This window comes from Copadichromis virginalis, linkage group LG11, assembly GCF_057382275.1.
Source record: "Copadichromis virginalis isolate Kocher_CV1m ecotype Utaka linkage group LG11, C_Virginalis_male_GT1.1, whole genome shotgun sequence".
Lineage (NCBI taxonomy): Eukaryota > Metazoa > Chordata > Actinopteri > Cichliformes > Cichlidae > Copadichromis > Copadichromis virginalis.
Genome location: NC_140628.1, coordinates 22528062 through 22542927, shown reverse-complemented (window position 1 = coordinate 22542927; position 14866 = coordinate 22528062). Strand labels below are relative to the sequence as shown.

The 14866-nt window shown below is 42.1% G+C and overlaps 2 protein-coding genes across 5 annotated transcripts; one reads left to right on the top strand and one right to left on the bottom strand.

Moving 5' to 3' along the window:
* Positions 1-1855: 1855 nt before the first annotated feature.
* Positions 1856-5583, bottom strand: sec61b (SEC61 translocon subunit beta). The gene is made up of 4 exons (XM_085473731.1): positions 5517-5583; positions 4954-5051; positions 3958-4062; positions 1856-3136 (listed from the first exon to the last, which is right to left on the bottom strand). The coding sequence occupies exons 1-4, from the start codon at positions 5517-5519 to the stop codon at positions 3049-3051; spliced, it is 294 nt and encodes a 97-aa protein (XP_085329857.1). The 5' UTR covers positions 5520-5583; the 3' UTR covers positions 1856-3048.
* A 42-nt stretch (positions 5584-5625) lies between these two features.
* Positions 5626-11208, top strand: alg2 (ALG2 alpha-1,3/1,6-mannosyltransferase). Of its 4 annotated transcripts, none has more exons than XM_085473729.1 (5): positions 5626-5683; positions 6744-6915; positions 7008-7145; positions 7753-7920; positions 10468-11208. In XM_085473729.1, exons 2-5 carry the CDS (start codon positions 6745-6747, stop codon positions 11206-11208), a joined length of 1218 nt encoding a protein of 405 aa, XP_085329855.1. In that variant the 5' UTR covers positions 5626-5683; position 6744. The 4 variants fall into 4 exon arrangements, with proteins under 4 accessions (XP_085329855.1, XP_085329854.1, XP_085329853.1 ...); XM_085473728.1 differs by lacking the exon at positions 5626-5683 and adding an exon at positions 5879-5943; XM_085473727.1 differs by lacking the exon at positions 5626-5683 and adding an exon at positions 5969-6048.
* Positions 11209-14866: the final 3658 nt, after the last annotated feature.

Sequence of the window (14866 nt, the reverse complement as noted above, 5' to 3'; positions counted from 1 at the left end):
TTTCAATCACAAGCCTTCAGCTGCACCTGAAATCCCCAAATCTGTGTTTGCCTGCGCGGTGGGACACCTCTGGGCACGAGCATGTGTGCGATGGACGAGCGGGAGAGCGACACGGGCTCAGAGACTGTTTCTTTCACCTCCATGCCAAAGCCCCGAGCTGCATGTGTCATGTAGAACAGAAAACACATGTGACCTATTTACAGGTTTCCTCAAGTGTGCGTATCTACATGTGCTCACCTCTCTCACCTCTCTCAGTGTAAGGGACCATCCCCTGTGAACGCATGTGTGTGTGGGTTTGTTTTGTTTTTTTCTCACAGGAAATGGGTTTTTGGTGAAAAAGAGACAGGGAGGAAGCACTCTGAAGAAAGCTTCTTTTCGTTTCTTTCCTTCTCCTCTTTCCACAAGACAGACCACGTTTCACATGTGCATGTTCAGGAAATAAAGGCTTTGACTGTAACTTAACAAGCATGCAGATACACGTAATTACAACTTTGATGTAGTGGAAATGAATGTGAACCATACATCTTGTATCAGATAATCTGATATGCAGTGGGAATACATAAATCGGAAATAGGCTACCGTTTAATAAATGTCCCTTCAGGACTCTTTGCGGGTAATTTGAGACCTATGATGCACTTGGATGCTCATGTGCCTTTTTTTTAATGGCGTTTCTTCTTTAATACAGATTCAGTTTCATTTGTCAGTATACAAACTAGCCCTTACATACAAAGGTTACAGATCTATGTGAACCATGTAGTGACCTTTCTAGCAGTAGCAATGAGCAGATAAAAGCTACCTCCTTCTCCTCCCTGAGTGAAATGCTGAGCTGACGTGTTTGGATGGTGTCAGGAGGAGTTTGAAACTACAGGTCACAGCGCTCACACACACTGCTGCTCGGGCCCGTTTGACTCCTGAACCCTGAGGGACAGCTTTACCATGGCTCCTCCATATTTAATTATTATGTTGAATTATTCTGGCTCACTGCCGTGTTGTGCCACCGTGAATTGGGCCGTGGAGTCTGTGAGTGTATTTTTCAGTGTGTGTGTGTGTGTGTTTGTGTGTGTGTGTAGGACAGGGAGAGTGATGTGGCAATAGTGCCTGAGTTTGCCACGAGAACTGGAAGCCTTATGGAAAGTAAAGCCATAGCAACAGAATGAATTAATGAAAAGGACACGAATGCTAGGTTTAACACACACACACACAGACTCACACACACACAAGGCCATGCCAGCTGGTGGTTACATATTCAACGCAGATAAACCTCCTGATGCACGTAGGACCAAAACTTCTTCTACAGTACAAAAACATCCAGCCTGCAGCTGTCAGTAATGGTCTCTCAGCATCAGTGAAACCAGAGAAAATACACTTTTTAATGATCCACATGGTTTAAACTGGTGTCTCCAGCTATTTATCTCATCTACTTCTTTCAATATAAATCTACTCAACATGATAAAGTATAGCTGTAGCTGTAGAAGAACATATAGAAATATATATCATTAAAAATGTTTCGCCCGGGCTAAATAAATCACTACTTAGGCATAAAATGTGCTTGTCCCTGAGCGAGAACAACTTTGTGAGTTCGTACCTACTGAGCCAGTGGCGCTCAGAAAGTAGTCTGCAGCGCCCCCTTCAGGAGAAGAAAATAACACACCTGGGCAAAATTCACAGGAGGGGCAATTAGGACAGATTTTGGATCTAGTGATCATGTAGATGTACATATTCGTATTAGTGGTTTGGTCAACATTAAAAGTTATTGCAAGCTGTGTTTTTTGTAATTACATTTTCTCTGGTTTCTATATGAGCTTTATTCACAAAGACAATTGCCCCGAAATGTAAAGAGACATTCAGGCAGAAGGAAGGAATGCAAGCATATTTAATTTCTGAAATGATTTCAAAGGTTTGCCTTGTGGCATTTCTGCCACTGTTTACACAGTGACTGCCTGTATTTATAGATTTTATAGTCTGCAGAATGACACATTTAATGCCGCCAGTACAAATAAAACCAAAAACAACCTTTTGGCAGTCGGGTGTAAGACCCAAACTTAAAAAGCCAACTTTCATCGACTCAAACTTAATTTTTAAGCAGTTGCTAAATGTACAGCAAGCATACGCAATTAAAACTGAGTAAAGGATGAGCTTAAATGTAATTTTTAGCAAAAAGAACATGAAATAGGATTATTGAATTACAGCCAAAGCCTCAGTCGGATAAATTACAAGTAGCTGGAATTTGTTTAAGCGTTTAGTGGACTGCCAATCACAGTGAAACTTAACACTTAACATTTCAATTTCTGTTTTAATATCCTTGTTTTTATCCATCTAAAAGCACCATCAAGGCTTTAATTTTAGTCGAAACAAACACTAGTAAATGCCTTTTGTGAAAACGCACGGCTTTCAGTAGTCTGGTAATGGATACAGAAGGTTAAAAGTGAGAAAACTTCACTTGTCACTAACAACGTGGCAGAGAATATTTGTCCCCTCATTCAGTGTACAAAAAGCCTCGTTCAACTTCAAATGACTTGAAAAACAAAAGATTTTTTTTTTTTTAGTCAAACAAAGTAAGGTTAAATTTAAAAAACACACACATTAATTTTTACTTTTTTCTTCTTTTTTTTTAATTGTACAATAATACAATCACATTTTGTACAAATGCTGTTAACAAAAAAAAAATAAAATTGTAATTCAGGCTACGGGGAGAAATGTTGGTGGGGGGCCTGAAAACAACGATGTCCTTGGGCACTGCACTTAATTCATACAGCATTGGAGTGAACACAGGCTACTCCTGCTGCTTGAAAGGGACAGCGACACCGCTTCTCTCCATTCACCCCATCATGTGTGACACATGCACACAGTGATGGGAAGGAGCAACAAGGTGGTCACCAGAGTCAGACGCAGATGAAGATCGTGTACAGAAAAATCCAATTTGTGTGTTTGTAGTGACAGCAGAGAAAAGGAGGTGGGGAGGGTATGGTGGTTCATTTGTTGTTTGGTCCAGGTCCAAAGAGTTAAGAAACTGAGGCGCAGGGTCAAAGGTCATTCGGCCAGGGTTGCTTAAGAGCGGGTGTACTTCCCCCAGATGTGAAGCATGAAGACTGACGCGATGAAAAGCAGGCTCATCACCAGCACGGGCACCGGACCGCTGTCACACAACAATGAGACGATGATTAATAACCAGATTCTCACACACACACACACACACACACACACACACACACACACACACACACACACACACACACACTTTGCTGTAACCCTAACCAGAGTGCGAGTCTTAGCGGAGAGGCTGATTTTATTGATGAGTTTTAGAAACAAGGAAGGGGCTCTCATCTCTGAAGGAGGCTCTGAGTGGGGGGTGGGGGTGGAGGAGCGCATGGCTAAGTAGAAGCATTGCCATGCCAACCCTCTCCTCATCAGCCCTCCCTCTCCTCATCGGCCCTCCCTTTCCTCCCCCCTCTGTCAGAAGGCTGTAATTGAGTTGACCTTTCAGAGTGGATCCTTTAATGAAGCTTTGAGGCCGGCGTCTAACACAGGAACAAACATGCACTCGATATACAGCACTGTATACGGCGAGCGTGCCCTCCTTCGACTGCTGGAGAGACGCACTTAATAACCACCACAGCACCATTGATCAACCAATGACTGGCTATGGCCAGGAGGCAGGATGCCTCCTCTGCTGTTGGAGGGGGTTGGGCATTGAGGATGGAGCAGAATATAAGTTTGAGAGTTTTCTAAATGTGTACTTTACTCACATAATTACGTGTGTATATACACTCACACTCTTATTAGGCTGAATACATCAACTGCTTTACTGCTGAGTCACGTCTGGCCAATTTCCCACCATTAAACATGGCGAGTGTCGGAAATCCTGAGGATTAGTTTTGGAGTTGCGAGTGTATGAAAGTCAAAATGTCAAACGCTGGATTGGTTTGTGGCTATAAAACTTTTATAAACTATACTTACACTTTGAGTCCCGGTGAGTCTTCAGTGTAGAAGCGCCACATGCCGCCTGTGCCAGCAGATCCCGTGGTCCTGCCACCGCTGCGTGTACCACTGCTGGTAGCTTTCCTGTGCAACACAGATGCAAAACGATTTTTTATTCTACCAATAATCAGCTATTTCTTAAAAAAATTAAAAAATGTCATCACATTACAACACTTTTCCAGAATGGAAAAGAAACTAGATTTTAAAAAACAAGCACAACACAATTTCTGTCAATCATACTGTTGGCAAAGTTCATCAGACTTTAACTTTATTCAACTGTATAAACCAAATCAAAACCTTCTTTTAGGCTGCCATATATAAATCACCAGAAGAGGGGGGAAAAAAAAAATCAAAAACAACAGTGCGATCTATTATACACTACGGCTTATTATGAATTTAATTTCAGCTACAGCAGCTGTTGATGAAAGAGCACTCTGAGTCATTGCTCCGTCATTCTTTGGATGAGATTAAACAGAGGTTAATGAGGTAATGAAGATGGTGGTAGTAATGGGTAATAATGAGACTGAGAGGAAGCAGTGAGTCTCTGATTACACACTGATTAAGCCAACAGCATAACATCTATCTGCTCTAATCTATGGGAAGGAGCACGCACGTACACACACGTGGACACACACGTGCACACAGACACGCGCACAAATTATCAACACCTATTCACAGGATGACGACATTAATAGATGGGTCACTACTGAGTGAGTGAGTGTGTGTGTGTGTGTGTGTGTGTGTGGGGGGGGGGGGGGGGGGTAATTGCAAGCTTTGTAAGGTGTTTGTGCAGCACAGTTATCTTTCTTACAAAAGATATTCTCTCACTGGATGGTGGAAGAAAGAAAATCTGGTGTTAAACTGGGTATAGAGACAATGAAGGCTGCATTATCTATCAATTCCTCAGGACACCCTCTGTGCCCTTTTGTCATCAGCTTAAAATGCTGATGACATAAAGTGTGTGTGTATGCATACCTCTGTCTGACTGTGGAGCCTGCTGCACGGGGAGCCACTGTCTTGCTGGGGGATCTGCTAGAGGCTCCAACATTGGTGGCACTTGCTGCTGGTCCAGGCTAGAAAATAACCAGCACGTTTAAAATATACGACAACGTTACAGCGCATTCAATCACAAACCTTCATATCTGTTACATTTTCACACCTAAAACTAACCTACAGCACTCTGTCATGAGATTCAATAAATGCTTCGTGTATAAATAACTTATATTTGGCTTTAAAGTGTATATTACGTCTATATCAGATTACAAAGACTCTGAATGGGTACTTATACGGTTACTATCAAGCATCAAGTACCAAATCTCCTTCTAAAGCAGTCACATATATTTAACATTTACTTAATTAAGTACTACAATAGCCTGAAACTTTGTCTTGAGATCCTTTAATTCGTAGTTAAAAGAGCCACGTCTACAATTGATGAGCTAACGTTAGCATACTAGCTAACAGCTGAGTGCTGAATGAATGCGGTGGACAAGGCTAGCGTGACCAGTAATAGCCGTTCCAGTCAGATCTGAGGAGCTTACCATTTTGTTTTATTTGTCCAGATGCGAGCTAAAACGCTTTGGAGCTCTTCAAGCTGATGTCCACGTCGGAGGAGCGGCACACAGTCAGTGTGTGAAAAACTTGAGAAGAGAGCCCACAAAGCTGACGCTTGTCTAAAAAGGACACGACTGCAAAACACAAGACCAAAGTAGGCGACCAGATAGAAGCCTGAGTAACTGACCGCATTTAGTACAAAAAACACACTCAACAGAACATCATTTCAAGTGTTTATGCATTTTTGAGTTATTAAATAATAATTATAAAAATATTTATTTCTAATGTTTTGAATTCGTTTATAAATATGTACATTAAATCAAAGGCAAATAATTGATTACCCTCGGTTCTGAAAGAGACGTGTCTGTCACGTCGGAGGAAACGCTAGCCATTGTGGCTCAAGCACGAAGCGGGGTGAGTCTAGTCGTAACGTTTGATTTGAGCCAAGATGGCGTCTAAACGGTAACTTTGTCGGACTGTTGATCGGTATTACAGACAGCTGAACGGGCATAATCACAGGTTGGTACATTTGGACAGGTTAGTGCGGAGACCCGAGCCTAAATTATTTTACCTAAAGATGTGGTTGTGTTTCGTTACTAATTCCGCGGTTGACGGATAACACATTATAATAATAACTGAACAAACGTCTAAAACGGCTTATAATCGTACTAACTGTCATCTAAAGCAAAAAAAAAAAAAGGTATCTGAATCAGGAATAACCTGTTATTAGCTCGACTTTTTCTCTCTGCTATATTGTGAACTAGCTGTTTGTCCTCAAATAGGTGACGGAGGCTGTGACAGTCAGACAGGGTGGTTGCCAGCAGCTGTGGGTGTATTTCCTTGCTGTCAACCGTTCTGAAGTACCTTCAGGGATAAAAGTTATAAATTAAGTGATGGTACAAACCACAAGGACAGATTCTTCAAGTTGGTAACAATGCAGGCCTGAAATCTTTCAAAGATTAGATGCATGAATCCCGGGTACCTTTTGCTGGAGAAAACTGTTTGTTGTTTTCATCAGCATCAAGTTTTGGATTGTTTGAATGCCACAGAAAATGTATTTTTTCTTTAATCTGTCTTTAATCTGTGCCCGAGGTTAACACTGACTTCTTTTTAACCTTAAAGCTGCTCATCTAAACTTTGTACTTCTGATTTGGGAAAATTAGCTATTTGCCCTTATTCATCTCAGTTTTAACTGTATTCCTTCTTGTCTATAGGATGGCACGGGTAGTTTTCCTCCATCCTGACCTTGGTATTGGGGGAGCGGAGCGGCTGGTGGTTGATGCTGCCGTTGCTCTGAAGTCTCAGGGATGTAGCGTTCAGATCTGGACGGCCCATTATGACCCAACACATTGCTTCTCTGAGACCCTCGATGAGGAACTTCCTGTGGTGTGTTAGAGTGCACTATGCTACTAAAGAAAATTATATCACTGGTAAACACAAACATTTTGTCACTGCTCCTGTTATTATTGTTCTAATAGGTGTGTGTGGGTGACTGGCTACCCACCAGTGTGTTTGGCTACCTGCATGCCCTGTGCGCCTACCTGAGGATGATCTATGTGGCCCTCTACCTGGTCTTCCTTAGCGGTGTGGAATATGATGTCATCTTCTGTGATCAGGTGAATTGTATTGCACAATAAGTGCCAGAAACCTTTTAAGAGAGAGGATATAAAAAGGCTTTTTAAAACCCCGTTTGGAGGCAAAGGCAGCATGAATGACTGTCATATATTTTTTCAGTTCTTCTGAGAAAACTGTGTCTCATAACTTACTGTAACTTCTCTGTCACTTAGCTGTTTTTTCAATGAAAAACAGTGAGTGGGTGCTTCCCAGTTGAGCATCTCAAGACGAAGGAGCAGATTTATTTATTTATTTTTAAACATTTGGTACATTAGCTTTAGGATATTTATGAATCCGCACATTTTACTGTTAAAATGGGGTGGAAACTTTGAGGGCTGGCAGAATATATTTAAGCTCTGTCTTGATAAAACACATGGCTTCATTAAATAAGCTACAGTTGGAATTAAAAACCTGCTGGTTCCAAGTGGGTCCAGTGGGATTTGTTTTCCAGATTTGGTGAATTTTATATTGATTGATCCTTGTGCAGTGTTTTAAACACTACAATACCATTTAAAAACAATCAGCCGTTTTATGACTTGCACTTCTGTTAAATGGGCACATGTCACATTTTCTGTATTTTGATCTTATCGTTGTTCCCTTTGACCCCAGGTGTCGGTGTGTATCCCAGTGTTACGACTGGGTCGCCGCAGGAAGAAGGTTCTGTTCTACTGTCACTTCCCAGACCAGCTGCTGACTCAGAGGAAGTCGGCCCTGAAGAAGCTTTACCGTACTCCCATCGACTGGCTGGAGGAACGAACCACAGGCATGGCTGATATGGTGCGTAACATCACACACAGCAATATGGTCAGATTACAGGACTGACTGTTTTATTTCATTTGTATAATAAAAATAGTAAGGAATGTTAACCAATCAGTGAACCAATGAAAGAAGTTCAAAAAACCCCAGCACACTTTTCAATCAGAGTCTGTGGGCCTACCAAAGGCTGATCCGGTGCATATCTGATTACAAATTATTAAAATAATAAAATTAATTTGTAGACTAATGGAATAAAGGGATTGACCATTTTATGTCAAAAGAGTTTTGCTAAATCACCGTGGAAAATTAATCTTTCATTTTGAATTTGATTCTCTCTCTCACACTTTGTCATGTAGATGTACAACCTTGAAAAGCATTCCTGCAGAGCACTAAGTGAATGATTTTATGGCTTTCGTGGGTTGTTTGGGGTGATTTTTGGAAGTCCAGAGACACTATCCTCTCACTTGCCTTATTGGGTTTTTTTTTTTCCAATAACTACAGTGGGGCAAAAAAGTATTTAGTCAGCCACCGATTGTGCAAGTTCCCCCACCTAAAATGATGACAGAGGTCAGTAATTTGCACCAGAGGTACACGTCAACTGTGAGAGACAGAATGTGAAAAAAAAATCCATGAATTCACATGGTAGGATTTGTAAAGAATTTATTCGTAAATCAGGGTGGAAAATAAGTATTTGGTCAATAACAAAAATACAACTCAATACTTTGTAACATAACCTTTGTTGGCAATAACAGAGGTCAAACGTTTACTATAGGTCTTTACCAGGTTTGCACACACAGTAGCTGGTATTTTGGCCCATTCCTCCATGCAGATCTTCTCGAGAGCAGTGATGTTTTGGGGCTGTCGCCGAGCAACACGGACTTTCAACTCCCGCCACAGATTTTCTATGGGGTTGAGGTCTGGAGACTGGCTAGGCCACTCCAGGACTTTCAAATGCTTCTTACGGAGCCACTCCTTTGTTGCCCGGGCGGTGTGTTTTGGATCATTGTCATGTTGGAAGACCCAGCCTCGTTTCATCTTCAAAGTTCTCACTGATGGAAGGAGGTTTTGGCTCAAAATCTCACGATACATGGCCCCATTCATTCTGTCCTTAACGCGGATCAGTCGTCCTGTCCCCTTGGCAGAAAAACAGCCCCATAGCATGATGTTTCCACCCCCATGCTTCACAGTAGGTATGGTGTTCTTGGGATGCAACTCAGTATTCTTCTTCCTCCAAACACGACGAGTTGAGTTTATACCAAAAAGTTCTACTTTGGTTTCATCTGACCACATGACATTCTCCCAATCCTCTGCTGTATCATCCATGTGCTCTCTGGCAAACTTCAGACGGGCCTGGACATGCACTGGCTTCAGCAGCGGGACACGTCTGGCACTGCAGGATTTGATTCCCTGCCGTTGTAGTGTGTTACTGATGGTGACCTTTGTTACTTTGGTCCCAGCTCTCTGCAGGTCATTCACCAGGTCCCCCCGTGTGGTTCTGGGATCTTTGCTCACCGTTCTCATGATCATTTTGACCCCACGGGATGAGATCTTGCGTGGAGCCCCAGATCGTGGGAGATTATCAGTGGTCTTGTATGTCTTCCATTTTCTGATGATTGCTCCCACAGTTGATTTTTTCACACCAAGCTGCTTGCCTATTGTAGATTCACTCTTCCCAGTCTGGTGCAGGTCTACAATACTTTTCCTGGTGTCCTTCGAGAGCTCTTTGGTCTTGGCCATGGCGGAGTTTGGAGTCTGACTGTTTGAGGCTGTGGACAGGTGTCTTTTATACAGATGATCAGTTCAAACAGGTGCCATTCATACAGGTAACGAGTGGGGGACAGAAAAGCTTCTTACAGAAGACGTTACAGGTCTGTGAGAGCCAGAGATTTTCCATGTTTGAGGTGACCAAATACTTATTTTCCACCCTGATTTACGAATAAATTCTTTACAAATCCTACCATGTGGATTCATGGATTTTTTTTTCACATTCTGTCTCTCACAGTTGAAGTGTACCTCTGGTGCAAATTACTGACCTCTGTCATCATTTTAAGTGGGGGAACTTGCACAATCGGTGGCTGACTAAATACTTTTTTGCCCCACTGTAACTCTGCCGACTTTCACAATCAGCTGTTCCTGAAGACGCTCTGTGCCTGTGTGTAATAAGCAATTATACTAAATACTTACTGTGTAGTCCAACTACAATGAGCCTATCTTTTCATGGGCCAGGAAACTGGACTTTGTAGATACAATTTAATCGGGTACAGAACAGATTACCTAGTGTGAGAGCACACCTAGCTTTTCAGCCTAAAGACGTTTGAGAGAAGTAAATTCTCTCTCCTCGCAACTGCTTTAGCTCTTTAGCTATTCACCGGTGCGAAAGGATTTGATCTCCACATGTAAGCTGGTGTCAGAGCTCAGGCCCCTGAGAGAAATATGATGACATGTTGATTGTACTTTAGACTTTTTGGTGATCAAAGGCCTTATGCTGCTGTTCATGTTATAGGGAATTAAAATACCTCTGATTTATGTGAGATCTTTGTGAACAAATCTCTTTACGCTTTCTTTTAGATTCTGGTAAACAGCCAGTTCACCGCAGGCATCTTCAGGGAGACTTTCTGCAGTCTGAGCGGAGTCCAGACAGATGTCCTCTATCCCTCCCTCAACACGCGTACCTTTGACGAGGCAACCACTGAAGCACAGAGCCTGGAAGGACTGCTCCCCGAGGGAACTACCTGTCTGTTTCTCTCTCTGAACCGATACGAAAGGAAGAAGAATTTAGGCCTGGCTCTGGCGGCTTTGGCAACCCTGAGGAGCAGCCTTCCTCCTGGCCAGAGACCAGGCATTCACCTGGTGGTGGCAGGAGGCTACGATGATCGCGTCACTGAGAATGTTCAGCACTACACTGAACTGAAAGAGCTAGCAGCGCAGCTCCACTTGGAGGACTGTGTTACTTTCCTCCGCTCCCCCTCAGATTCGCTGAAGGTGGCACTGCTGCAGGGCAGCACCGCCGTCCTCTACACCCCTAGCAGAGAGCATTTTGGGATAGTTCCTGTGGAGGCCATGTACTGTTGCTGCCCCGTTATCGCTGTGAACTCTGGGGGCCCCCTGGAGAGCGTGGCAGACGGGGAGACGGGCTTCCTGTGCGAGCCCACGGCCGAGGCCTTCTCTAAGGCCATGGAGAGGCTCGTCAGGGAGCCACACCTCCGCAGGGACATGGGACAAGCTGGGAGGAGGAGGGTAGAAGATAAGTTTTCTCTTCAAGCCTTCTCAGACCAGCTGTATGGATACATTGTCAGGCTGAGCCAGTGATGAGAGACAGGAGAAAACTTGTGAAGAAATGATCGTCTGCTGAACAGTGAAGCTGAGTATGGATGGCTCGGCACTACAGAGAGTAGGAGCGAGGATGTATGTGTATATGTGCAAGGAGGTGAGGGAAGTATCATGAGGACTTGGAGGACTATTAATCAGCATTCCCCTGGAGAGGTTGCTGTGAGGGGGAAAAAAGGACGGAATTTCTATACCAATTAAGAAAAGACTAACGAGTTTTCCAATCCTATCTTTACAAAAATACCAACCTTGCAAGTGTGTTCTTGTGTGTGAAGTTGAGGATGTGAAGCAGCGTGGCAACCAAGAGCCTCCAAATGAGTCTACCCAAAGGATTGATTGTTAGAGTGAAATGTTTTGCACTGTGTCTGAGTGTGTGTGTCTGTCTGTTGTTTTCTTTTCTACAGCACTCTTTGTCTTTGTGTGTTTTGGGGATGAAGAACAAGAATGTCGTTATCACCGTGTGCCATCAGGCAGCGCACAGTCGCCGATCGATAAGCAGGATGCGTTCCACTACTTCAGCTCGGAGCTTTGTTCCCCGGCGTGTATTCAGAAGACGCCGGCCTGTCCATGACTCTTACTGCTGCATGGAGGTTATTAGTAGATGATAGAGAGTGTTTGGCTTTATTAGAGGTCTGGCTGATGGGCAGTGTGCCTGTGCCTGTGTCTGGGTCATTATCAACGAGGAGAATAGCGGGAGGTCATTGTGTCTGTGCGCTGCCCTCTACAGCCTTCCTACTGTATAGAAATGCTCTTATTGACATTCCTGAAGTCTTAATAAACAAGAGGACACATAGTTTGCTGAGTCTTATGGAGCTTGCTTTGTTGGTAAGTTTTTGGCCTTTAATAGAGTTCACTAAGGATTTTGTGGGTGAGCATGGAGGCACAGAAGCATTCTTAAAGCCATGGATAAATCTGATTGTGCCTCAAGTTATTAAATAAAGCATTCTCAGACAAAGTAGCAGCAGAGGAGTTTCATTTTGCTCATTAGGAAAAGAAATGATAATGCACCCGTTGCTGCATTATCATTTCCAGAATCTGAGTTGTATCCTGGTGGGCTTGATTCTTCTTCTTAAATGAGATCTGAAAAGACTAGATCATTTGATCAGTCAATCAGGTGTACAACTAAAGGTTATTTTCCAGATCATTTGACCATTAATATTCCTCGAAAATAAAATGCAGTCCACTATATTTTAGAACACAAGGTAACATTACCACATATGAAATGTATTCTCTTATCCAAAAATGGCAAAATATCAATTTTCTAGAAAATACTTCTGAACTTTAGAAATGGACATCACCCTTTGATTAATGAACATCTGGTCTGAAACCTCAAGCTGAGACTTTTCACCATCTTGGTGTTTTAAAACCAGATAGTGATTCAGAAACCAAGAACATGGCGAAAAATCAGCCAGACACCGAGAGTCCCAACTCAGCAAAAAACAGCTAAACAATGACGCTATGAAGACTTTTCAATATTTCTGATGCTTGTCATCTGAACTTCACTGCAAAAATCTCTCCAAAATATGTCAGAAAAATGTCGTTTATCGCACAGATTCTGGTGCATAAACTGCAAATAAACAGTGCATTATTTTACCCCAAATCTTTGTGCACGAATGAAAATCGCACTATGTTGCCACACACGCCGATGGGTGCAACAGGTCAGTAATGGGCGATCCCTCACTTGTTAGATGATTGTGTGAACCACTACATCATGGAGCCACTTCATTACTTCATCTTTGAGTATAAAATAAGTCAACTAATCACTGCTTATCAACAACCCAAACCAACTGATTTAATGCTACTCTACTGTATCTTCTCACCCACCTAGTTGAACACAGCGTAGCTGTATTGAACAAAAGTGGCAAAATGCTCACTGTTGAAATTCACCAGGTCATATTTCAACTCCTGGTGCAGGAAACTCTGACAGTGACAGCTTATTGTCTCGGTGTTTGTAGTTGTTGACAACCCTGATTTGGGTTTCTTGAGGCACTTTGATCTCAGTAATGCGTGCAAATTCTGGTCTTCTTCACAATGCTGTCGTTGCTCAACTTTGGAATCATCATCTGGAGGAAGCTGCGGCATGCTTTCTGCGTCACATTTTCATCTTGAAGGGGAGAAAAAAAAGGAGTTTAAATAAACGTACTGCATTTTGAGCTAATACAACAGCCAGCTCAACTGCAGTGTGTAGCAGGGAAAACATTTCTTACTTCCACACCCAAAATGGAAAACTTGGCCTTCTCCCATATAAACACTCCAAAGAGCCAACCCAACCATGGGTTTGCAAACTCAATCAAGTGTCCCACCTCTGTTGTGGACACACTCTGATCGATCTGCAGAAACAAAGAGCAGAGCTGGTGCACAGAAATTCAATAAAACCATGAAATTTGGCTGAAAAACAAACAAAAACTTAGCTAATAACTAGGTTTTATACATCCAGTCGCACTGGAAAGCATGACCAACAAACCCAAACTGTTGTACATTTTCTGCATATATTATAAATGTTCACCTGTCTCCATGTCAGTTTGGAAGAATTATAGTTGCACATTCCCATGACATCCATTGCTGCTCTGAGTTGAAGCCAACTGATGGACAAAAGGGCACCTTCCATATATAAGGCTCTGTAAACGGGTTGTGCAATATGTCAAACCTCTTAATTTTTTCCAGATAGACTTGACTCTAAGTAGTTCATGATAATAGGGAGCCTTACATGTTCCATATTAATTTAGTATCTTCTATATTTTTCCACTTTTGTGCAGGACACCGGGGATCTCAGTCATATTCCATATTCAGAAATGTTTCTCTTAGTTTGATTAAGTCGCGCGGTTCGCCTGCACTGAGTTTTCAAATCCCTCATCTCATATTGATTCAGACATTTTGAGTCAATTTCAAAAGCTGAAAGGCAACAAAACCAACAGCGATACCACTTATTTTTCAGAACTTCAAATTATTTGTCCCTATAGGTCCAATTAGTGCTGGTGGCCATGATTTAATTTAAAATAGATAGCAAGGTGTGGAATATTGCAGCGATGCTCCTCGCGTCAATTTATGTATGTGAACCTGATACGTTTGACTTTTGCAAATAGGGTAAAATACATACTCCGATTTAATATTCAGGAATGGTTTAGCCTGAGAAATCCCTGCTTTACACACCTGACATTTGATCTGTTGTCCACTGTTTGATCTGCTGGTGCTTGATTGGAAGTTGATAATCAGTTGGATAGATGGACAATATAAAAAAAAAACATATTTAATGAGTCATTTTTCAGGAAGTAATCAGTCTTTTGCTTTCTGAACTTCTAACAGATATTAGGTAACAGTAAAAAAGGGTTTCTGTGAGACATTTTATGAGTGTTTGTAGCGTGATTTTACTCAAAGGTGTCCACTGTAAGGTTTCCTTTATGAAATTAAAGAATTTTGTTGTTTTAAGATCAACATGAACAACATCTAAAAATTTCTTTGCTTACAATTAAATTACAATTGTGGTTTTTATTTGCAAAATATGTTTTTCTATAAAGAAAAAATAAAGAAGAAGAAGAATGTAAACCATTCATTGGCTAGGAATCAAAAAAGCGTGTGTGTAATTATGTGTGTGTTCATGCTTTGTTTCCACATCCAGAAGCATTAAGAGCAAATGATGAGG